A 24,658-nucleotide genomic window follows, 5' to 3' on the forward strand; every position below is an offset into this window, starting at 1 on the left:
TTAATTAGTTTTTGTAATAAAAGTTGGTCAGATGGCTGTCTTCATGTGAAAGGGGTAACTTGATTGATGAGGAAAAAGGGATTTCATCTCACTGGGCAAGTGTAGATTGTAGGCACAGCTTAACTACCTGTTTTTTGGCAAAATAATAAACAAACCACTGGTAAACAAATGGGGAATATTAGCATCAGATGAAGCCAGAACAGAGTTTAGTGGAAAGTGGTCTGAACTCACGACTCTCGCTAAATATTACCACCAGTGTAGGATGAGTAACAACAAAGTTCATCAATGCTCAGAACTTGTTTTAGCTTCTCCAAAGAGGGAACACACAGTTATTACACTCTGCAAGATTATTGTGTTTTAATTTGATACATCGTTTCAGTCTATGCTCGGTGCTGTTAACCTGTTCAAACTATAGGAGACAATGCCGTCTCCTTGTAGAGCCAATGCTGTTAACCACCTCACTCACATTAGCTAAGTATACTAGATGAAATGGCAATTCTGTGTAGGTTTTGAACTACAAATGTAGTGTTTACGTTGACAGGTTTAAAGTAGTATATCTATATCTATATACATCAATTCAAACATTTAAGAGTACAAAGTAGTCAAATTATCCAGAAATTTAGCATTTAGTAGCTCTTCCTCTCTGCTTAAAAGTTGTGGTGTATCACAGACTGCCACATATTTTTGACTAAGATTGTTCTTTGCAGTGTTGCTCTTCCCGCTGCCGGTTTCGTGCAAAAAACCCAAAGAGTGTAATTCCTGTTTCTAAACAATCCATATCCCACTGTCAGCCTCTCCCTTGCCTCGTACATCTCACATTACTTCCTTATCCTGCCTGTACAAAAAGCTGCAGTGTTCAGGTTCAAGACAGCTGATCAGGTTTCAAAAGTTAACATCATGAACAGCATTCTTTCTTTCCCTGTGGTTTGACTAATTTTGTTTCTGAAATAAGATTGCCATATCTTAATGGGAAAAAAAAGCTTGTGTTGTCACTTTCACTTCTACATCACATGGTCTGTAGTCACAGCTGTTGTCAGATGGGCTCTCCAGGTTTGGTTTTATAGTGCTCAGCTACGGTGGCCCTGAGGGTCAAAACGCAACGACATTTTAGAAAACACGACGACATTTCAGAAAACACAACAACACTTCTTGTTTGTGATTGGAGTCTGGTGACATGTAATTTCCTGTTACTCTCAGCAGCGTCCTTGTGGGAATTTTAAACACAGTTTGAAAGGATGGAAGGAGCTTGAATTGATAAGACAGTATTTTAAGAAAGGACATGCATATGATGTAATTCGCAATGTGCTCTCGACCCATCATGACATTAAAATGTCCCGTGGGACTCTGAAGGCACGACTGAAACATTTAGGACCGGGGAGACGGGGCGGCTACTCATCACCAACTGAAGTCAGAAGGGCCATTGTATCAGAGCTGCGCGGACCTGAACAGCTGTTTGGGTACAGAACAATGAGGCTGACCTTAAAACAGAAACATGGCCTGTGTGTCAAAATGTGGTCGTGTTTTCTGAAATGTTGCGTTTTCTGACATGGTTTCTGAAATGTTTTCGCGTTTTCGGAATTGTCGTCGCGTTTTCTGAAATGTCGTCGTGTCTTCTGAAATGTTGGCGTGTTTTCTGAAATGTTGTTGTGTTTTGACCCTCAGGGCCACCGTATTCAGCCGTGCAGCTGCGACGTTGTTGGGCTATAGTAAGTATAGAGAATATTGTATTTTAAGTTTTCAGCTGATTTACAGCTGCACAGACTGGCTGTTGAAAAGAAACACTAATCTGAACTTCTGCAGTATTTCACAAACTTTGCGCTTTTTCAGTAGTTCATCACTACTTTTCATCGCAGGTAGATATGCTGAAATGTTCACTCATACCAGTACAACAATTATTGTATTAACGTTTATTGGCGCCGTATTTTTAGGAGAATACTTCATAGAGCTCAAATGACTTGTAAATTTCAAGCTGTAATACCAAAAAAATAAAGTAGATGTAAAGCAGCTCCAGTGTGGGGAAATTTGATATTTATTTTAATTCATTATGACTGTACTGAGATGTCTTTGTTGATCAAAACACGATATTCGGTAGCCTTAGGCTCAGGGAAATTACGGAACTTTTGTTGTTTTCTGCCATTTTGTCAACAAAATGATTGAGGGAATAATCAGCCGATAATTAGAAATTAGAGAATTAAAGCATAATTGCCAGAGCCCTTGTTTAGATCTTTAAACTTGCTTATTTATCGCAGGTCCTTGAGAAACTGGAAGTAGTGAATATTTGCCTTTTAAGCCTGAGGTACCCCCCCCTCCTCACCTGAGCTGCAGTTTACCGCCACCCTCCTGCACACAGTGTTAGCTTCCTTCTTTCTGCTCTGCTGATAGGTTGCAGGCTGGTTGCTGAGTCACATGGAGCGATCAGGGTTGCAGCCCCCCCCCCCCCAGTCAGCCTTGTCTGTTCAAGGCGTTTGTCAGCTTACTGTTTTCTCTTCAACGTTCTAACTAAAATGTGAAATCTGAGCTGTTGAAGACAAGTCTGCTGCTTTCATCTGACAACACAGCAGCTTTTATACTAAGGTGGGCCAACTGGTTCATTGTAGCATCAAAGATAAGACTAATATTAGCTTGATAACACTCAGGAGTTTCATTTTAGCATTTTCAGCGCTGTAAAACTTAATCTCATTCAGTGTTTCTTTAGATCTTTAGCCGAATGCGGCGTTTGTCTTGTGTGCTACAGAGACTTATCAGGTAGCTCACTACAAGTGCTGCTGAAGTGGTCACTCGTAATCCTCTTAAGTGTGTGTGTGTGTGTGTGTACATGGGTGTAATGAATACAGAGCAAGAAGGTATGGATGGAGTAGGAGGGTGGCACATTGGAAGATTGTTGAGTAACTATCTTCATAAAAGCAACGTTAACCTGCATTGATTGGCAAATACGCTTAATAAGGGAGTCCATTTGACCTGTTACACCTAAGAATGTTGTTCTTTAATCACCAAGGCAGATTCAGATCGTATTATGTTCTACAACTGGATTATGCCACCACTAAGAAGCTGATTATTACAGAATACTGTAATCATGAATAGGAGGTGTAACTTCATAGTATGAGTCCTGCTCAGACGTAGAAAAATGTTACAATTTTAACAAAGTGAAACTGTACATTGTGCTGTATTTATTTATTATTTTCTTAACTGTCATGTTCATTGAATTTTTTTTCTTCCTTATATGAAAGCTAGATACTGTTAATGATCATAAATGATAATAAAGCAAATCTAACAGTCCCCATATTAATTTGTGAAAGTAAGTTATTTTGTAATCTAAAATGTCTGCCAGTTTCTTTCAGTTTTCCTGTCTGACAATCTTTTGCTTTGTCGTTACCTGTAAAACATATACAGTCAGACCTCTGAACTGAATCAGATGGCAGTTGTAACATCTGTGGGTTGGTTTAAACTTTTCATCCCTGCTGCACCAGACTCCTCTCTCTTAAAGCATCGTAAGTGACGACTCTTCAGTTTTTCAGAGAAATAGCGAATTCAGCACTGCATTTAATCTGGGCTGTTTGTGCTGCTCCGTGCTTATACCTTGTACTGCTTTGTAGGAAAAGTCAATGTCGTACTCAAAAAACGGTGTGAGTTTAGCCGGAGAGAAGAGCATGAACATCCGAACTACCCAGAAGAATCCAGTTTGGCAGACAAAGTGTAACCTTTTGTCTAAGCTAGTGTTGTTTCTTTACCTGCAGCCAAGTATAGATTGAAAAGGAGATGAATCACTGGCAGGGCAATAAAAACGGTGTTTGCCTGCTGTGAGAGCAGAACAGGTTGGAGGGTTGCGACTGTGACTGAAACATTCTATTTCTTTTTTTATTCAGCGCGCCACCTTTCTACTATGTGAGTTCCCTTTTGCTGATGGTTTTATCTTCTCTTAAAAGTTTTACAAAAGCAAAAGTAAGGTCAATTTCTTGTTAATTAATTTTCTAGCTTGAAGTTATTTTTCTTTCAGGGCAAAAGCATGATGGTCACAAGACGAGTAAACACTCATGTCAAGAAGTTTGAGTCTTCAATCTGCTTTTTTAGTTTTCTTGTCCTTTGTCCAATTTCTAGAATTATCTTTCCCTTTTAATCATTAGTCTTCAGAAAGTGAGGACACCCAGGCAGATTTATTTTCTACAGCCTTTTTAATGTTATGCAAATATGACTTTGATCTGATCTGTGGGGAAAGCAACTTTAGCAGCTCTAAAATAGACTAATGCGTTATCATAATTTAAAATTTTCTTTCATTGCCATTACAACCTGCAGGATGCGTGAGGACATGTCCACTATGGTGTGCATGAAGGAGGAGGAGGACCCGGGGGAGAAACTGTCTCAGGATGAGATCATCTCCCGGACCAAGCAGGTGATCCAGGGGCTGGAGGCCCTGAAACAGGAACATCACTCCATCCTGGATGGCCTGCTGGGCACGCTGCACTGCCTGAAGAAGGATGAGGAGGGTGTCCTGGTAGAAGAGAAATCACACATGATCCGCAAGTCCCTCGAGATGCTGGAACTTGGGCTGAGTGAGGCTCAGGTAAGTTTTGAGCTTCAGTGTTTGGGGAATCGCTACTGTCTGCAATATCAGGCTTTTTCTCTTTTGCTTTGTTTTCTTGACAAAGACTGAAAAGCAGGAAAATGTTGACAGCTGATTAATTGGCCAATATGTTTTCGTACACATCTATGTCGATAAGTATGGCTTGTTTTCCCCCACGTTACCTGCGGCGTGCCACAATTAACATCACAATAGCTGGCGCTCTTGGTGCTTTTCCGTTGTTTTTGGCGGTCATACACCTCCCGATTTTTGTAATCTGTTCTTTTTTTTCTTTCTGTACAAATCTGAAAAACAGAAAGAGCTGCAGGGAAGAGTTTTCGAGCAGTTCCGTCTCTGCAGGTTTATATACAATGAATGAAACAGAGAAGTTGAAACTTTGCGTCCGTGTTTGCATATTATTCTTCCTGTATCACTTCTTAAGCTACACCACAGTGCCTTTTTTTGCAGAAGCAACGCCTGCTGTTATAGGGGAACCCCGGTATTTTTAAACCTAGACCTTATTTCTGGCAAAAAAATACGTTTATCTACTCACCGAGAATAGTTTGACGAAAGTCGGCGTCCTTCGGAAGCTATTTAGATAACTCGCGATCGACGTATATCCACATAACGGAGTGAACGGGGCTGAGCCTCTAAATAAGGCATCTGTCTTTATTTCACCAATACTTTAAGAAGAATGAATGAACGAACGCGTACTATTGCTCTGTTAGCACATAGCTGCTGTTATGTGGCTACTTGCAGCTATAGGAGAGCTAACAGAGGGAATTCTACACACACCTCTACTGGGACGACTTCATCAACACGCATGGCACAGCTCATTCACTCCGGTAAGAACGTCCATCTTACTCAAAGTCGTTCACATTGTCTAAATCTGATAAATATCCTGCCATGTTGCACAAAACTAGCAGTAGCAAACTCCGTGTGAAGTTAGCCGCCTGTCACAGAGGAAGGAGTAAATAACCTGTGCTCCAGGGGGGCGTGTGGATGAAGTGGTCCCAGTAGAGTGCCTGTGTAGAATTCCATCCGTTAGCTGGGTTAGCCGCAAGTAGCTACATAACAGCACCTATGAACTAACAGAGCTATAGTACGTATTCGTTCTTTCATTCTTCTTAAAGTATTGCTGAAATAAAGACAGATAATGCCTTATTTAGAGGCTGCATCGTCCCTGCCCGTTCACTCCGTTATATGGATATACGCCGATCGCGAGTTATCTAAACAGCTTCCGACGGACACCGACTTTCGCCAAACTGTTCTCGGTGAGTAGATAAACGTATTTCATGGAAATAAGGTCTAGGTTTAAAAATACCGAAGTTCCCCTTTAAGAAAGAAAACTGCAGCGGGTCCGGTGCAGCAGTATAAACTATTTTGGCACATTGACCTATGGAGCGAAATGTGTAATATCTAAATATTGTTCAGGTACAGACTGAACTGAAAGTGATACAGAAAATGACATTACCTTAACTATATGTGTTGAGCCTCTTTGCAAAAACTGAAGAGGGTGGGTGACAAATTAAAGTTGCGGAGACTGCACAACTCTGTCACTTTTAGAGACACATTCCACCGATTTCCATCACCGCTGCTTAACTGCCAAACAGAATCATTTGTTGATCTCTAGCTACACATTGGTTGATCTGGACTGAAGATCAAAATTTGTTTTCCTTTTGTTTAGAGTTTTGTTGGTAATGTTTCATGCAAAAAAAGCTAAATGTGTAAATAAGAATTAAGCTAGTTTTGAATAAACATTGAAATAGAGTGTAGACTTTATTATGCCTTTAATGCAGACTGGATGGAAGCAGAGCTCTTATTCGACTGGAGTTTGTTATGATAGATGATTCAAGAGTTCAAAAGCCAGGAACGAATTCCACTTTGAATCAGTGAAGTTTCTCGTCTAAATCAAAACCCTACAGTTTCTGGGGGCGTTTCATTTCAGTGGTCTCAAGTCAGTGGTTTCCAAAGTTACAGTGTCTCTCCAAAGTGGGGGCGGTGGAAAGGACTCAAAGACGTTTTCCAATAAAATAAGAATACAAGCAAGTTTTTACAACCCAGAAGGGAAACATCAAAAGAAAAAAACAAATTTGAATTGCAGGCAAAATTTAAAAACGAACAATTGCTCATTTTGCTGCTCCCTTGTCAGAGTTACTGATGAGTCATTGTTGATGTTTTATCCTCTCATCTCCATCTCCCTGCAGGCTTTATCTAATTAATATACAATCCTCTTTATACAGACTATGGAGACTCTAATTCACACCTCCAGCTTTTTTTCTTTTTTTTTTTTTTTACAGTTGTTGTGAGGTCTCATTTTTCTGCTCAGACATCCCTTATGTCTCTGTGCTGCAAACCCTTCATCTAGTTACATTTCTCCCATCCATCCACCTCACTGCATATGTTATTAGGTGGGTCCCAAAGTGCCTCTCTGTAACATTAGTGTATACATTTTTATTACATGGTTGATAGTTTTAGCACCCTGCCACACACACCATGATGTCTTTTAGATAAAAGATTTTAAAATTCCTTAAAATAAATGAAAATATTCCTGCTTAGATCACATGTCAAGACCTTTTTCTTCTGTGTGTGAAATGATTTCTGCTCTAACCCCCACCCTTTACCCAGGTGATGATGGCACTGTCAAGCCATCTGAGCTCAGTTGAGTCTGAGAAGCAAAAGCTACGGGCTCAGGTGCGCCGGCTCTGCCAGGAAAACCAGTGGCTGAGAGACGAGCTCGCTGGGACGCAGCAGAAACTGCAGAAGAGTGAGCAGAGTGTGGCCCAGCTGGAAGAGGAGAAGAAACACTTGGAATTCATGAACCAGCTTAAGAAGTATGATGAGGACTTGTCCCCCTCGGTGAGTGCTCAGGTCTTCATCTGCTCTGATCGTGCTTTCATGTACAATTTGTTTGTAGATCGAAATGAAGTGGGCGCTGTATTGGCAAAGATCTATTAAGTTACTTTACCGAAGACCACTTTTATTAACTCACAAGTCTGTATTACATTAAAGGTGTATCCACACTTGACAGGTTTAGTATGTTTAAGCCAAACGAATGATTGCTCTGTTGGTGTAGCTCATGTGGCGAAGAGTGAACTTCATTGTATGAAACTTGGTGTGCACCAAACAAGCAGACAGAGGACTTTGCTGAGGTTTGATTGAAATTACATCTACAAGACAGAAAGTCTTGCTGCTATTTTGACTCCTTTATACATTTCGAAATTTGGTGACATTTCTGCTGGTTTTACCAAAAGAAAAAGGGTTAATAAAAACATACCCTAAAAAATCTCCTGAAATCCATCAAGTGCATGCAGGACATGTTGTTTAATCAGTTCGTGACCTCATAAGTTTCTTTATCAGGCATCTGTTGGTAAATTTAAACAAGCTAGAGCAAATGCAACACTTCTGTATTTAAAGCGACTCACAGATGTGGGTTGAAAGTATGGTCAGGTTTCCAACAATAAGCTGACAAACCTGCTCTCTTTTTGGTTGCTTGATAGATTTTTTTCACAAAACCCAACAAATGACTTGTAGATGGATAACAACATAACAACTACATAGTTTAAAATAAAAAATGAATAAATTAATCCACTTTATTTGTACTACATGAGGCTTTCTACTTGCACAAACAAAGTTTATTGACTGCGGCAAGCTTGCAGCTCGTACACTGATAAAAGCAAGACACTCACCATCAACATTCAGTGTCTGGGTGATCTAATCCTACAGCACATCTTTCCTGAGCGTGATGTGATCATTTCTGTCTGACATATGTGCTCAACTCTTGATAGGCAGAGATGCCAGATGTCTCCTCTAAATGTCATTGGTTATTAGGCAGATGGTTCCATCCCATTGGATTGGTTGTTTGAAAAGTAGCAACAATGACGACGCCAGTGTCTTTCTGAAAAGTTGCAGAAAGAAGGTGGAGCAGTTTGTTCCAGGTGGCCCTTTGTCGGGAACATTTAATGTAAAATTCTGGTTTGGGAAAAATATGCTATGTGGACACACTGGAACTTTTAAACATCCCACCAGGAATGCTGCCAACCGACAACTCCAGCTTTGGCTGCTAAATTAACCTGATGCACAGTTTGTTGTGCAGTAATTTGCTCTTGGCTCATATTCCAAGCAGACAATTGCACAGATGATATGAGATGATTTTACTTCTGGAAAATATTGAGATTGACATTGTGATGTCAACAATTTTGATGAGTCCCAGCTACATTTTGCACTTTTAATTTTCGGTTTGATTATTTGTGTCAAGTGACTGAATGATCTCTCGTTTCTCTTGTCTGGCCTCTAAGTGCTCAGAGTTGCAAACCGTTGGGTCTGTAAAACTCTTATTTTTGCTGCAGCATTTCTCTGATGAGTTCCTGTTCTTTTGAGCTTTGTAGTTACTTCACTCAAACTCATAATTAGCAGCAGAGATGGCCAAAAGCCGCCAACAGAAACAATCTGCTGTGTTTTAAGTACTAAAACTACAGAACCCTTTTATGGATTAAAAAAAGTAATGTATGATTCTTTTTTCTCCTCCTACCCCTCCTCCTCTGTCCTTCTCCTTTCAGGAGGAGAAGGATTCAGACTCCAGTAAAGAAACTCTTGATGATCTCTTTCCAGATGATCAGGACGACCAGCCTCCAGGCAGTAAGTGTCCCTCCTTCTTAATATTTGATTTTCTCTGAGGGATTCTGCTCATTTTCTGGATTCAAACCCAGATATGAAATGCAGTCCTTGGCCTTGTATTGTGGATTTATAGAAGGGATCCAGATTAACTTATAAACTTTTGTTCACTGTTAGAGACAAAGAGCTATAAAAGATTAGTGTGTTACTTTAAGCATGTGAACATCCACTTCTACTATATATTAGTTCTTTGCAGATAAACTAATGGCATCAGCAGTTTGATGCCATCACTGTGGGATAACTGATTCCTGTTATTGAAATGTGTTAATTTTTGTGCCCATAGTAAGGTGAAATATTATGTTGTCAAAGATCTCAAAATAGTTTTCTTTGCCTAATCTGAATAGCAGTATAACAATACTATTCTATGGGTTCCTTTATATGTGGATTAGCTTGTTTTTCAAGCTTATGTGTTTTGTTCTTTTTAAAGTTTTATCAAATTGCTTTGCTGTATTATTAAAGTGAGGTTTTTAAATTGTACTCTTAGAAGAAGAGACCAGTTGGGCTAAAAGATACCAAAGAGAAAATGTATAATGGTTTAAATTTGTTTGTCTTTGTGAAATCTTATTTAAAAAAAAACAAAACATTAATTTAACAAATAAAATAACTGGCTGCCTAAAATCCGCCTGCCTAACGATCCCGTTTATAGGTTCTGCTAACGTCTGACGCATTTGCGAGATGATGTCATCTGTAGGGCTGAGCGATTTGGTCGATACCACGATATATACCGATATTTTGTTTCCCGATTAAGTATAGATTTTTCAGCCGCGAGTATCAATTTATTTATTTTTTTTTCATTTAAAATTTTTTTTTTATTAGCAAACGTTACAATTGGTGAAAATGCAGAACATTAACATGTTTATGTTATGTTTATGTATTTAGCAGACGCTTTTATCCAAAGCGACTTACAAATTAAGATATAACTACCTATATAAAAGCTAACAATAAACTACATAGAGTACATAACATAGCATAATACAAAACAATGCCAGGGGGGTCACATTATACAAAACAGTGATAAATGAGTTCATAAAAATGTGCATAGCTCAGTGGTTTTGATGGCTTTTCTGTTTATAGAATGTAGGATTGTTGTAATGTATTGTTTGAGCTCCTTCTCAAAAATTAAAAAAGGTGGTTTGTGATTAGAGAATTTGGATTTGTGTATATGGTATTTTGCAAGTAAAACAAACAGGTTGATGATGTAATATTCACAACATAAACATGAGTCTGCGTACGCTGAAGACACGTTTGTGACATATTTGTTTGTTTCCATTTGTCTGGCGGTGTTGTCCTTCTGGTTCAAAGGACGGACCAGCAGTCCAATCAGCGATGATTCACGTCAAATTACACTGTAAAATCTTTCAGAAAATGATGTGTAGTAAATAGTATTGAATCGAATTGTATAAAATCGTATCGAATCGCTGGCTGAATGCCGTGTATCGTATCGTATTGTGAGATTAGTGTACCGCTACAGCCCGAGTCGTGTGCACGCTTCGTATTTTCGCTCAGAATGTTTCCAACATGGTGTTGAGGCAGAAGTGCTCCAAAATTTGGTTATATTTCACCAAAAAGGACAATACTAGGGCCAGTTGCAATATGTGCAGAGCTTTGATAACATCAAAGGGGAGAAATATTTTCAACATTCTGAAAAATTTGACCACACACCATATAATTACTGTCTACGAATGTAAACTCTTTGACACACTGCTAAGCGATGACGGCAACTCTAGCGCGGGAGCTTGTGGCACAGCGTCTTCTGTCTCAAAAGTCCCAGGTAATATAAAATAGTGATGGGAATTTCGTTCATTTTAGTGAGCCGGATCATTTGGCTCGGCTCACCAAGAAGAGCCGGCTCTCCAAACGGCTCTCCATTTTAACACTTAGACTTTTTAGAATTCAGCGAAATTTAGCGCAGTTTTGACTTGTGATTTGTATTTGAACACATATATCACTTATATTTTAATAAATTGTTGTAGCCAATTGCATTTACTGTTGTAAAATCCCCTTTTACAACTCTCTAACTTGCTTGAAGAACCACTCTGCTACTCAAAGCAGATAGAAAATGCCTATAAAAACCTAAGCATAGAAATTAAAATAGGACAGCTATTGACACAACTGTCAAAATGCATCCAAATACTCCTTCTTTTACTGTTTTCACACATCTTTGCACCGCACTCCTCTCTCGTTTTCACTCCTCTCTCTCCTTCAGCACGTCTCTCCCTCCCCCTCCTCCTGTCACTGTCTCAGCGCTGCTACCCCCGCCCCTCCCTGCTTGGTGGTATGATCCTTGTCAATCCTCACATGAATTGTTGCACAGCATACAGGTGACACCCATAGCCAACACCAGCAGCACCCGCAGGTACTTTTCCGAAAGCTAAAAGTAAAAATCACGTCCGTCCGTGAGCCGGCTCCCTTTGTTTTTTTGTTTTTTTTTTCACTTAAAAGAGCCGGCTCTTTGGACCGATTCGTTTGCAACTGACACATCACCAACATAAAACTTCCAGGTTCTGTTGATTGTAACAGCGAATGAATTAAAGAAATAAAGAGGGCACGGAAAAGCAGAGGACAGTAGGTCAAGAACTGAGGAAAACTTGTATTCAGACATTCAGAGGATGGGGCTGTTTGTGGGGAAACGAGGCATCATCAAAGTCCTCCTCCACCGGCATTAAGCCTCTCTGTGTGACAACGAGTCGCCTGAGGTTCTGTGTGTGTGCCTGCTGGGCTCGTGCTGGAGAAGATTAGACGTCTCTCCTCTCTAAGCTTATTCAGACTGCCTGAAAAGCTTTTGGGGTTTTGGTATATTGCTGTCAGCAGGATGAAGGTAACGGTGATGACAGCTACGATTGACTTAAATTGGCCCGGGGGCTCACACACATTGACTTTTGTGTGCAAATATTTACATTGTGCTCATTCGGTTAAATCGGAGTTACTGAATGAAATGATAAATTGCAGAATATTCCAGTGTTTTTTCGGTTAAAGGTTGCAAAATATGTATTTGCGATGAAATGCTGTTCCAGAGCTGAGCCAAAAAGCAAACGTGTTGTATCCAACAGTTTAAAAAATGCAACATGACTTTTTTATGAACAGGTACTCCCCAAAAATGAGTAAAGTGGTCCTGATGGATTCAAATGATAGGGTTGAATAAGTTGTTTTAGAAGACTATTTGCAAACAGTATAAACACTGACTGCAGTTGGCTCTTCTCAGATTCTGATGGTCAACTTTACTAACGCACTTTTTGTAGCATTTCCCAGCCCCCCTGCGACCTAGAATTGGATTAAGCAGTAGCAGAGAATGGATGGATGGATGTAGGGCTGTTTAAGTCGAGCTTCAGCACTGACTACATATGGTGTGTGTGTGTGGATACAGAGCAAGCGATTATTTGTAGCGCCTTGCGGTGACATTCTTTTCCTCATGTATTATTTCATTGTGTTGTAGAGATTGCTATTATCTTAAGCCACGTATTCTTGACCCTGACAGCAGACAGGAGGCATATTAGCTGAATGCAGAATGAGGACATTTTTCACGTGTGAATAATCCTTTTTTATAGGACAAACTGTAACTGCCGGCCGATGTTTGCTGTGTTGTCAGCGTTGACCCAGTTACAATATATCGATTCAAATAACCACTTATTTAAAATGATTCTTGATATTGAGAGAAAGTCTTATGATAAATCTAGCATGTTGTGTCTTTTCTCTCATCATTTCAATGAAAAATACCTAATAAAACATTTTTAACAGGGAAATACAGAAATCATTTTGGTACTTGGAAAAACAAACAGTGTTAAATATGACTGTAACTTTGCCCTCTCTGTTAGCCAGATGCAGTTTCTGAATTTGCTTAAAAATACTTCCTGTTGACATGTATCTTGTAATAAAGGACTGCATTAATTTCCTTATAATAAATTGGGAAGATGTGAAACTTTTCTTTATCTCATGTGAAATAATTTTTTTAAATTCAGGAATAAATAAATTTAATCCTCATTGCATTTCTGTTGCTGGAGATCAACTTGACCAGAGCTATATGTTCTGCCTGGCATTTGTTGTTTTTTCATGGAACATTAAAGTTTTCGGACACACAACGGTCTAAATGGATCACATATGTTCATATAGATATGTAATTCTGATTTGTGTTTGCCAAATGCAATGCAAGGAAAAGCTTTTTTGTTTTTTTACCATAATGTCCTCATGTTTCCTACTTTTTTTTGCTTGTTTTTTGTGTGTTCAGTCCAACCAGCTCATGGTAGCGCTGCAGCAGCGGCTGCTCAGCAGGGAGGCTATGAAATCCCAGCTCGTCTGAGGACTCTTCACAATCTGGTGATTCAATACGCTTCTCAGGGGAGGTACGAGGTGGCCGTGCCCCTCTGCAAACAGGCCCTGGAAGACCTGGAGAAGACTTCTGGCCATGACCACCCAGATGTAGCCACCATGCTCAATATCTTGGCACTTGTTTACAGGTAACTAAGTTCAATCTCTAATGTTGCTTTATTGTTTGGGGTTCTCTCTGCCTGTATTTTTCTAAGGACATTCAATTATCTTCTGTTTGCAAAACGCGGATAGCGGCAGTTTGTTAGTCCACCTTGTAAAATAAGACAGTCTTGATGTATTGTTCAGAATCGAGTATATTCAACTCATACCTTTGCTGAAACAAGTTTGCTTTTACTCTACACTGATTCATAGTCCTCTGGCACTTGTACTGTTTTAAAAGCCTTCCCAGGACCCCAGAGGCCTCTGAATGAATTCTTTTTAGATGTGTGCAGCAGATACACTGAAAAGGACATTTTGAACCTCATAGTAACCATAGCACAGTTCCACAAATCCATTTTTTTTCTTTTACAAGGGAGAAACATGTGATAATGACAGCATATTTTGTCTTTTTGTCACCCTTACAACACTGTGGCATGTCCTTTGAAACCTTTAGCACGCACCCTCAGAGCATTGTGTGACTGGCCTCCAAATGAGAGCTCGGTGCCTCGATGTCAGGCGAAGCCAAACATTGCCTGGCAAAAGCAAAGATTTACAGTGCAGCAGTAACACTAAGATAGTGTTTATTTCTCTGCTCAAGAAAGACAAGAACAAAAGAATCGCATACAAGTACTGGCCAAGTATTTTACAGGATTGTGACCTTGTGTTTTACTTCCATAAATCTTGGCTTAAACGCTCAGCTTAGGCATTTGATTTGGTATACCCTTAAAGAAGTAGTCTGGGTCAACTTTTTGTCAGCTGACTCGGGCCTTGACTGTGGGAACTACTGCAAAACCATTTTAACCACGTCACCTTAAAAATGATGAGCTGGTAGTGGAAATTGTTGGAGTAGTTTATGTTTCTTCTCTGTTGTTCTATCCATCTTAGTCCATATATTGATGTCAGCTTCTGTCTGTCAGGGATCAGAACAAATACAAGGAGGCTGCTAACCTGCTGAATGATGCTCTGGCGATCAGAGAGAAGACTCTCGGCAGGGACCATCCAGCTGTAAGTACATCCTTCTTGCACCAGAAAACTGGAAGATACTCTTTGTGTTATTGGTATTTTTATTGTCTGTATCACACAGATGTCCTATGCCGGTCCATCAATGGACACCTTTTCCAAGTCACTGGAAGTCACTGGCCTGAAAAATATATGGATAAAACATGAAAACTGAATAAAAGGCATTTTATAAACAGCACTAGAGGTATTGTAAGCACTGGAGGAAACACATTGATTTAGAGGTAAATGAGTAGAATGATACCACCGTCTGACTATCATTTTTGGTTTATAAATTTACCAAATACACGACCCTTATACATTTTAGATGACACCTGTTTGGTGAGGGCTGTGACGAACAGTGTGGATGTCATAAATAATTGATCCATATCTGTTCTCGGATCGATTAGCATCTGTTTTACATTGTGACCATAAGCATAAAGCAGGTCGACTAACTATTTTAACCCCAGCAGGCCTATGTCTCCCCTGTATGGACATCCATCACTCTCCAATTTGTGAAACCGAGGTTAGCCCTCCTCTCTCCTCTTTCATCCTTTCAACCTGCCACCAGGCCGTGAGCCTTCTTTCCCCCAACAAAGTGATTTTTTATTCCCCCCCCCCCCCCCCCCCCCCCCCAGTGATTCATCATGAAAAATCTGATTTGATATAAATTGTCTGACACTGACTCCGTTTCCTGATTGTTACTTTCCTCTTGAATCTTACTTTTATCTACTTGCCTTTCTCTTCACTGCGGGCCTCACCTCTAAACTCACTGTTATGTTATTCATCTATATCCCAATTGGAAGAGGCTCCACCCTCTGGCCAGAGTGACAGGAACACTTAGAAGCACAAAAAACCCATCTGTGATTAGAGGAAATTGTTCAGGCACAAGAACACCCTGACTTGCCTGTGCATCAAACAGGAATTTGGACTGTCCTACGGGGTGCTGGAGACGTAGATGTCCTGGCACCCCAGGGATCGGCTCAAATTTCATAGAAACTTTAACAGAGGTGCTAGCAAGAAACTGGCTGTGTGATCAGAATCTGTGTGGTGTTCTGTTTTTGGATTTTACTTGCAGCTGAGGATGTAACAAGCAGCAGAGTAACTCATCAACAACTTTAAACTCTTCCAAATGTATTTGAGTGCTGGATCTGCATTAGTCTAAACTGATGAAACAGTTCTGATTATAATCGGTATATTGGTCCTATTTCAGTTTAATATAGACTTGTATACTCTTCTGTATCTTTACAGAACAATGGTTGGGAAATTTGTGAAGATTTTATGTTGGAGAAAAAAAGATCAGATATCTGGAAAAGTGGTGTCGTCCTTCTCCTCTGCTCTCATTTCTATTGATGCTCGCTGCCTGTTGTCTTCTTGACTGAGTTCTCATTCCTACTGCCACCTTCACCCGTCTTCCCATCCTTCCCTCGTTCCTTCCATTCTGTCCACATGGCCAAGGGACATGGTGTGAATCAGAGATCAAAGCTGACCTGCAGGGCCCTCGGCAGCCTCCCTCCTCCCACATGTTGTACACGTTAGAGATCCATCATTCAACTGATTTGGATCAAATTATACAGTCCATCATAATCACTTTCTGCATCACTTTTTTTTCTTTCTTGTCGATTACTCACCTACCATATCAGTGACATTACACTGGTGACATCTTGCAGTTTCGCACACTATTGCACATGGGTGAAGATGGTTTTTAAGGCTTTTGAAACTTTGCATGATAATGTTTTTGTCTTCCTCTTAGGTTGCTGCCACACTCAACAACCTGGCTGTTCTGTATGGGAAGAGAGGGAAGTACAAAGAAGCAGAGCCTCTGTGCAAGAGAGCGCTGGAGATCAGAGAAAAGGTGGGTTCACCATGACTGGATTTAGACTCAGTTCAACAAATAACGGAGATGAATCACTTAGCTGTCGACTAAATGTGCAAACAGCTTTTGGTGCAACGTGGAACATTGGTCTTTTTTTCCTCAACTCCTTACAGGCCTGAAGCTTTCACTTTCATACTGAAAATGTCTTTGACTTTATAACTGACAGATTCACTGCTCGAAAGTTTGCAGCAAATTATGAAGCAGCTGCAGATGGTTTGTGTTGTGTTGCGGTAATCATGGATAAGTGGGTGTCCTCATCCATCTTTATGGAAGAAAACTATGATTATTACATTATGTACTGCCTTCTGTACACTCCCACATCCAGGCTCCAGTAGAACGTGTCCCTCCTTGAAAATCTTTTGAGCAGTAGACATGTGATAAGGCAGCTGTGGACAAGTCAGTATCCAGCTGATTTTTTTTTTTTTTTTTTTTTGTGTTGTGTAATGTTGACGGTTTAAGTACTGTGCAGGTATGTAACTCTACCAGTTAATATGGTGGAGAGTAATGTTTGATAAGCTTAATTTTAACCGGCTACCTTTTATTGGTTTTGTAAAGATGAGGTCTGAAACCTAAAATCTTCCATAATCAGCCAGCTTTAGCTGAAGTTCAGTCTTCATTAACATGCATTGTAATCTCTTTACGTTCTCGCCTGCATTTATTGAGAAAAGGCTGAACACTTGGAAGCATTTTATTCTTTGAACTCTTAAAGTAAAATCCCAATAAAAGTGTTATTGGAAAAAGTATCGAACTTTAAGAATGAAAGAAAAGGTCAAAACTTCTCAGTATACAAACACCTTAAATCATATCCTGGTCATTTTTTCAGTTGTGCCCCTCTAAATGCATAAGAAATTTTAATGTCTGAATTTACCAACATTCCTCACACTAACTTCACTTCCTCTTTTATAGAGAAGTGAATCATGGGGCTGTCTCTGTACCCTCCATGTATTACATAATTTATTTATTTATTTTTTTACCTTTAATTTAATGCTTCAGCAGTGCTGAAAGTGCAGAGGACGTTCCTTGCTGTCAGTTGTTGCCTTTAAACAAATCATCCCCTTCACTCCTTCTTTGACCGCTGAAAATGAGACGTCAGCTTTACTTAAGATGAAGGACTTCATTTTTTTATGCTACTTGGACTCAGATGATAATGCTCTGGCTTAAGCTCCGTGACTTGCTGCTGAGTTTCCCTTCACTGGCAGGGCGGTGCACTGTTGCTGCAGCAGAGTTGCTGAATCAGAAAGATTTTTGTAGAGGCTCAGGGAAATCAGTTTCCTGACTCTATCTGTTGGGCACCATGTAAATCCAACTGCCAAGTGAGCTTTGAACTTTGGTAATAAAAAAACAACTTTTAACTTTTACAACTTTTAATTCCTTATTATCCTTGCTGTGATAAAGAAATGTTCACATAACTGATTCTCTACAACTCCACATACGGGCACAAATCTAAATGTGCACATAAGTCTGGCATTAAGAGTGCTTTCAGAGTTTAATAAAGCTGTTGCACTTGGCCGGTTGACAGGAAACATTGCCCCAACAACAGAGATGTCTGTTGAAACAGTGGAAAGAATTATAAAACTGTTACAAGAAGGCAATTTAACAGGAAGTGTGGTAAAAGATGTTGGTTGTTCCCAGTCAGCTGTGTCTAAAATTTGGAGCAAATACGAACAAAATGGGAAGATTATAAAAGGGAAACTTCCAGGAAGCTGAAGGCAACTTGCCTGAAAATAGAAAATGCACAACAAAAGAAATGGAAACAGTGGGGCATTCAGTGGGACCAAACTGTAAGAAACAGGCTGAAGAAAATTAGATTTCCATCCAGAAAAGCAGAACGTAAACAGAAGAAAACAAGGTCACAGCGGGCTGAAGAGGAGTCCAGGAAGAGTCCAATCCTTCATGGATGCAGATGAAAGTGACATTCAGTGATAAATCACACTAATCTACGTTGGACAACGAGATTATGCTGGAAATTTTGTGTGCTGCAGATCCAATAATCTCTGTAAAAAAATAAAATAAAATTTACGGTTTGGATGAATTATTATTTATTATTATTTTTCAGGATCTAATGCATCTTGAGCTGATCGGAGCACAAATAATAATAAGTGTTCTAGTCTGCTCACATACACTGCTGTTCGTTCCTTTGTACTGACGTCGTAATGTCTGAGTTCTTAGGTTGTGAGTTGAGCATCGTTTTAGTTGTTTTAGGCAGAGGATCATTTGCCTACTTTTGGATGAAGGCAGTGTTCCTAAAAGCTTCCCGGGAACCACAACAGACTGCAGCACTTCTGGTGTTCGAAGGCACCAGTAAACACGACCGACTCCTCAGTGATGTTGCACTTTCATGTCGCTCACGGCACTCATTTTTCCAGCAAACGATTTTTCCAGGAAAGCTGTCAGACGTGTTATGTGGTTGGGGAGGTGGCATAGAGAGACACGACTTAGTGAATTTAGTTGGTAACTCTCCTCTGACAGTTCTGTACATTGTGTGGGTCACAGACACTGCGATGTTGAGTGTTTTTCAGCCGGGAGGGAGACCATCATGCAGTGTTCAGACCTCCCACACACACAGGGCAGTAAACTGAAGCCACAAAGTCCCCAAAGGACAAGCAACAAGCTACTTGTTTCAAGATTTATAGCTTAACTTGACACCCTGCATGGTTTTCTTTCTGTGGTGCACCTTCCTTTTTCAATGATCAACACAACGGCGGGTGCTCCTTTTCCCTTTAACCCTTACTCTTATTCTTCGTTGACACATCCTTCCTCTTTTCCACTATGCTCTGCATTGTCTCTGCTTTGCTCGGGTCTCTTTCTATATGGTTAGTCAGACTCAAATGCAGTTTTGTAAGTCTAGCCACCTCATCTGTACTGATCCTTCAGCATCTCTTCCATGCTCACTGATGGCTGTAAGCCTCCTCAATACACAGGGAAAGCTTACACTGCTGTCATATCCACTTAGAGGCAAATATTCACTTCTAAAGATTTGTTCTTTGGTGTTTCTGCTTCTGCAAGCTCAGTGAGGAGAGTGTGATATCGTATTCTGTGATGATTGCAGTTTGGTGCTACACTCAGCTTTTATTTTATCACGCAGGTCAAAAGGTTCTGTCTGACACAGCTTCAAACTGTTGTATGAAGTTGAAAATGCAGCACAAGTTACAGATTTAATTCTTAATTTGAACCTTTTTAAGGTTTGTGAGTGCAGATTTCTCTCTACAACTCTTGGGTGTTGTTTTAACACCCGTGTCCCCCTGTGCTTCTGTCTCAGGTTTTGGGCAAGGACCACCCAGATGTGGCCAAGCAGCTGAACAACCTTGCCCTACTATGTCAAAACCAGGGCAAGTATGAGGAGGTTGAGTATTACTACATGAGAGCACTGGAGATCTACCAGACCAAACTGGGCCCCGATGATCCCAACGTGGCCAAAACCAAGAACAACCTGGTGAGATGGAAGAGGCGTTGTCCTCATTGTACAATGCTGAATAAAAGCTGCTCCAGCCTGGAAAACTGCACCTCACCTCTCACTGTTCTGCACTGTTGTTGCTCTGGTTTTATGCCATTGTAATGCTGATTGCTGTTGTTGCTTGTCTGTGTTCTTTAGGCATCCTGTTACTTAAAGCAGGGCAAGTTCAAGCAAGCTGAGACTCTGTATAAAGAAATCCTCACCCGTGCTCATGAGAGAGAGTTTGGCTCCGTTGATGGTAATTTGTCTAGATGTTGCTGCAGAGTGAACACCAGCAGTTGACATTTTCAACATTGCCACAAGTAGCTCTAATGAAAGCTAAAACTCAAACGAACTCAGTAGTTTTCAGCAAAACTTTCATCTGCTTTAATGTGTTCAGACTGCTGTTTTCCTGTTGGATAAGAACACAGCTGTAAACAGAAATGACCTTTCAGCTGGATAGGAAAAGCAGTTACTTTTGAAACTCTCTCCTGCTGTTATCTGAGTCTGTCAGCGCTGATGTGGTGTTTCCCTGCAGATGAGAACAAACCGATTTGGATGCATGCTGAGGAGAGGGAGGAACAAAGCAAGGTGAGTGTTTTTCAGACCCTTCTTCTCTAGTGACGTTGTCTTTTCTTATTTCTGTTAAGTGTCTTTAAGGTTTAAAGCTTTCCTCCCCAAACTGTAGTTGAAAGCACTTGATATGACTAATCCTACCATTTACTGTCATCTTTATTGGCTTAAAAGTAAAACCCTCCACTTTAGAAATGGGGTACTTGTTGGATTTTTTTCTAGGGTCTGACAGACCAGTTTCTAAGTTCAGTCTTGCCGTTCAGACTTAAAGTAACTGGATCTTATGTGTTCCTTAAAGGATCTTTTTATAAACTGTTGCCTTGTCTCACAGGGGAAGCAAAAGGACAGTTCTCCATTTGGAGAATACGGAGGCTGGTACAAAGCCTGTAAAGTCGACAGGTCAGTCTTTTCTTCTGCATAAAGTTTGGTGATGCTCTCAGCAGCCAGAAGGAAAAAACTATTTTTGGATGATGCTGATAATCTTTAAAAGGATGCACATTCCCAGCGTTTGTGGTGATAAACTCAAGTCATTTGATCATTCTTAACAAAAATTTGAAATACAATCATTAAGCAGTGTGATCACTCTAGCAATAAGTCTGAAAAAAAGATAAAAAAAATAGAAAGATTTCTTTGTGGGATAAATGTTGTGTTTCTTGCACCATGTTTATTTAGATATCTCTATTTTTCTGCTTCTTTTCTTTGCTAAAATAATTGAAGAACTCTCTACCGATAAAAGGATTGATTGGGGAAAAAAAAGTTAAGTGTTTCTCCAAAAATGATTCTCTGAAATTAGATTTGTTTGTATTTGTTTATTTAGCCCCACAGTTACCACCACCCTGAAGAACCTGGGAGCCCTCTACAGGCGGCAGGGCAAGTTTGAGGCGGCTGAGACTCTGGAGGAAGCTGCCATGCGTTCCAGAAAGCAGGTGTGGTCCCTGGTTGATCTGATAACACAGGACTTCTGGCCAGATTTAAGACATCGCTGTTTGTGTAGCGATGGCATTTGATAAAAAGTGCCACAGCCATCGACCTCGAACAAGAATTAGGTCTTTCATTCAGGATTTAAAAGTAAAAGTAACACGTATGATACGGCACTAAGAATTCATACTGGATTCCTATGGTGTCACTGCAGTTCCAGCTGAGAACAAAATTACCAAAGTTAGCTGTCGGTCTTTAGAAAAAAATCTTTTTCCAGCAGGGTCAAAGGAAACAGACTATATTATGATGTAACAGTATCACCTGTCCAGCTTTAATTACATCAGATTGTGCTCAATGTCGCCGGCTTAATCCTGATGAGATCAGCTGTTTAAGATTTCATCATGTGTTGAATTGAAACTTTAAAAACTTTGTTAATTAGTTAATTTTTAGCTGCATATATAAAGAACAATCTAATCTAACTTGAAATGTGAACCTACAGACTGTGTATCAGCTACTGTCAGTCTTTTTGAAGGTCTTATCCCAACACTCCTGACCGCTGGTGTCAGATGTGAGGTGTTGGTGTCTGCCAGGGTTCACTGCAGCATGTGGTAGACGTCTCCAGCTTTAATAATAATTGGATTGGATGAACCGTACACAGTGTGTGTGTTACAGTGCCCTCAAGCTGCAGCTGGCACAGGTGCTTAGCCTCTGTTTTAATCAGCTTAATTGAATTGGCATTGATTGTTGTCTTGCCAACATCTGTGTGCACGTGCCTTTCAGGGTCTGGACAATGTACACAAGCAGCGTGTGGCCGAGGTCCTGAGTGAGCCAGAGGCTCGTGAGAAACAACGGAGTCGCGAGAGTTTGACCTCTGACACGGTGAAGTACGAGAGCGGGCCGGACGGTGGCGAGGAAGTGAGTATGAGCGTGGAGTGGAATGGGGTAAGTACAGTACACAGCCCTCAGCACATTACTAAGAGTCTTCAAATCAGGCACACAGACATGTTTACATGATGCACAGCTTGTTTCTTTATGGATCGAAGCCAGTTTTCTACACACAGAGACTGAACCTTTGCCCCTATCGGAATGGTTCAGTCATTTTAAAGCTGGTTTGGACGGATAATTAGCATGTTATGTGAAATTCAGAATACCCTTAAGGGGGGGGGTCTTTAAAGTGATGTAATGACATGGCTCTCTTGTTGTGGGAAACAAAACCAGTTCTTACAAAGTTCTTAAGTTGAACTGGTTGTAGCACTGTCCCAGTACCAGCATACATAATTAAACTTTAAACAGACTCTTAGTGGCTTCTTTCAATAAAGAAATAAAGTTATTCCTTCATCTCCAACTAAATGAAATATTCTGATCAGGTCAGATCAGCTACAACAGGGGGATCAGTTTTATTGTGCCAGACTGATGATGCTGATTGACTGTCACAGTTGATCCTTTGCCCACAGTAGTTGTTGATTGCACATTCCTGAAAGCTGCCATAATCAGTAGGTGACTTTTAGTGTGTAACATTTACATAGTTCTATTTTCCAACTAACTCTTAACACGTTTTCACAGCAGTAAATCTTTCTGGCCACAAACATTGACGCTGCTCAGTTAACTCCCTCTGCTGCAGAGCCGCATTTCTAATCAAGCTGGTGATTTTCAGAGCATCCGCTGTGTTTTTCTCAGCTTCTAGTGACTGCAGTGGTTGAACATCTAGATGTGGGGTCGCTTGAGGCTGTTCATCACCTAATTTCTAAAATGCTGCTGCTGCTTCTGTAGAGCCTGTCAACTTACATAGCAACAGTAGTCATGGCACCCTGAACAACCAATCAGCAACTCCTTCTGTGCCTCTGGTTGTGGCTCTGGGAGGTTTAGTGTGAGACACGTTGATGTCTATATGCTGTCAGCCACTTATTAGCCTGCAGCATTCTGCCGAGAATCACCAGCTGATCTCCAGAGCTGTTATATAACGGGAAAGGAAGCTGTCAAGTTTGGAAAGAGCTTTAGGTGGAAGAGCTTTAACAATATTTTTTTTTCAAATTTTTTTGTCTTTATATTGTTATTAGATCTGAGAGAAAATAGATGGATGGCTGAAGTAATAATATAGATACATATCTAATAAAAGGGCTCTTTAATTTGAATAAACAGCACAAAAAGATGGATGCATTCATGACACATGATAAATATTGTTTCACAGCAGATATTTTTACTGTTAGTAGTCCAAAAGTATGTTTAAAGTAAATCAAACTGATGTGTTTGTTACTGTAGGCATTTAAATTTCAGCTCAAAGCTTTGTGGCTGCAGCTGCTATACTGTTGATAATTTTTATTCATGTAAAAGTGATATTCATTTGACGTAAAGCCAAATTCAGCTGCCTGAAATGGCTAAAAGGTCAGTTATATTCTTCAGTCAACATATTAATGGATGCCACAGTAATATGTTCTACAGAGTGAATATGAATGTTTATGAATGTTTTTAAAATATTCACAATATATAGTCGTTTTGTAATGTTATAGGCTGTTATAACCCCAGACCACTCAGTGGATCTGAGATGGATAAAACATGTTCACTGCGGCTGTCAAGCTACTTTTTGGTTTTCAACCTGTCGAACAAATCCTCATTTCCTCTTCAGCTCTCTCCACAGGCAGCTGTGATAAAAACACTGTCCTTCTCACTTCTGAATAAGTCTGTGATTCATCAGTCTACTCTGACTCTACATGGGCTTTGTACTGTACTCCTTCTGTGTTGATGTTAACGATCCGTTGTGTTATGCATGTACTTGTATGTATTTTTGTGTTTGTCATTTGCATTTGTGTGATGCTCTGCTGCCTCAGAGTACAAACTTAGACTTTTTTTGGTCTTTATTTTTTTACGCTTGGTCGTCATGTTTGCAGCCAGAGAGAAAGGACAGACTGTTTAAACTTTTGCTTTACTTTTAACTTGCTGACTACACAAACCTCTATCAAACAACAAGGAAATCATCATTCACTTACTTGTATTAGAAACATTTTAATCAGGCTCCATAGTGCTTTAAATAAGAAACTGTTGAATAGTCGGAATATATAAAATGTATAATTAATTGTTTTCTTTACACTTACGGATTTAGGAAGCTAACCTCTTGTGTGCAACAAAATGCAATAAATAGATAAATGAATAGAAAGAGAAAGCAGTGACTTTTAAA

At 40.0% G+C, this 24,658-nt stretch overlaps 1 protein-coding gene across 9 annotated transcripts in view; it reads left to right on the plus strand.

The window, feature by feature from the left end:
• klc1a (kinesin light chain 1a) overlaps nt 1-24,658 on the plus strand; it is a 42,806-nt gene that overhangs the window by 3,537 nt on the left and 14,611 nt on the right. For 3 of the 9 annotated variants that reach the window (XM_072365631.1, XM_072365636.1, XM_072365633.1), the window contains exons 2-13: nt 4,291-4,558; nt 7,184-7,414; nt 9,115-9,193; nt 13,452-13,680; nt 14,608-14,695; nt 16,440-16,541; nt 19,822-19,995; nt 20,155-20,254; nt 20,534-20,586; nt 20,900-20,967; nt 21,386-21,494; nt 22,267-22,428. In XM_072365631.1, the coding sequence (XP_072221732.1) occupies nt 4,292-4,558; nt 7,184-7,414; nt 9,115-9,193; nt 13,452-13,680; nt 14,608-14,695; nt 16,440-16,541; nt 19,822-19,995; nt 20,155-20,254; nt 20,534-20,586; nt 20,900-20,967; nt 21,386-21,494; nt 22,267-22,428 (1,662 nt within the window). In that variant the 5' untranslated portion in view covers nt 4,291. Of the gene's footprint in view, nt 1-1,662; nt 1,707-3,862; nt 3,940-4,290; nt 4,559-7,183; nt 7,415-9,114; nt 9,194-13,451; nt 13,681-14,607; nt 14,696-16,439; nt 16,542-19,821; nt 19,996-20,154; nt 20,255-20,533; nt 20,587-20,899; nt 20,968-21,385; nt 21,495-22,266; nt 23,508-24,658 lie in introns of those variants that run through there. The other 6 variants (XM_072365635.1, XM_072365637.1, XM_072365639.1 and 3 more) reach the window with 4 other exon arrangements.

This window comes from Leuresthes tenuis, unplaced genomic scaffold, assembly GCF_036924035.1.
Source record: "Leuresthes tenuis unplaced genomic scaffold, fLeuTen1.0.hap1 SCAF_15, whole genome shotgun sequence".
NCBI classification, from domain to species: Eukaryota; Metazoa; Chordata; class Actinopteri; order Atheriniformes; family Atherinopsidae; genus Leuresthes; species Leuresthes tenuis.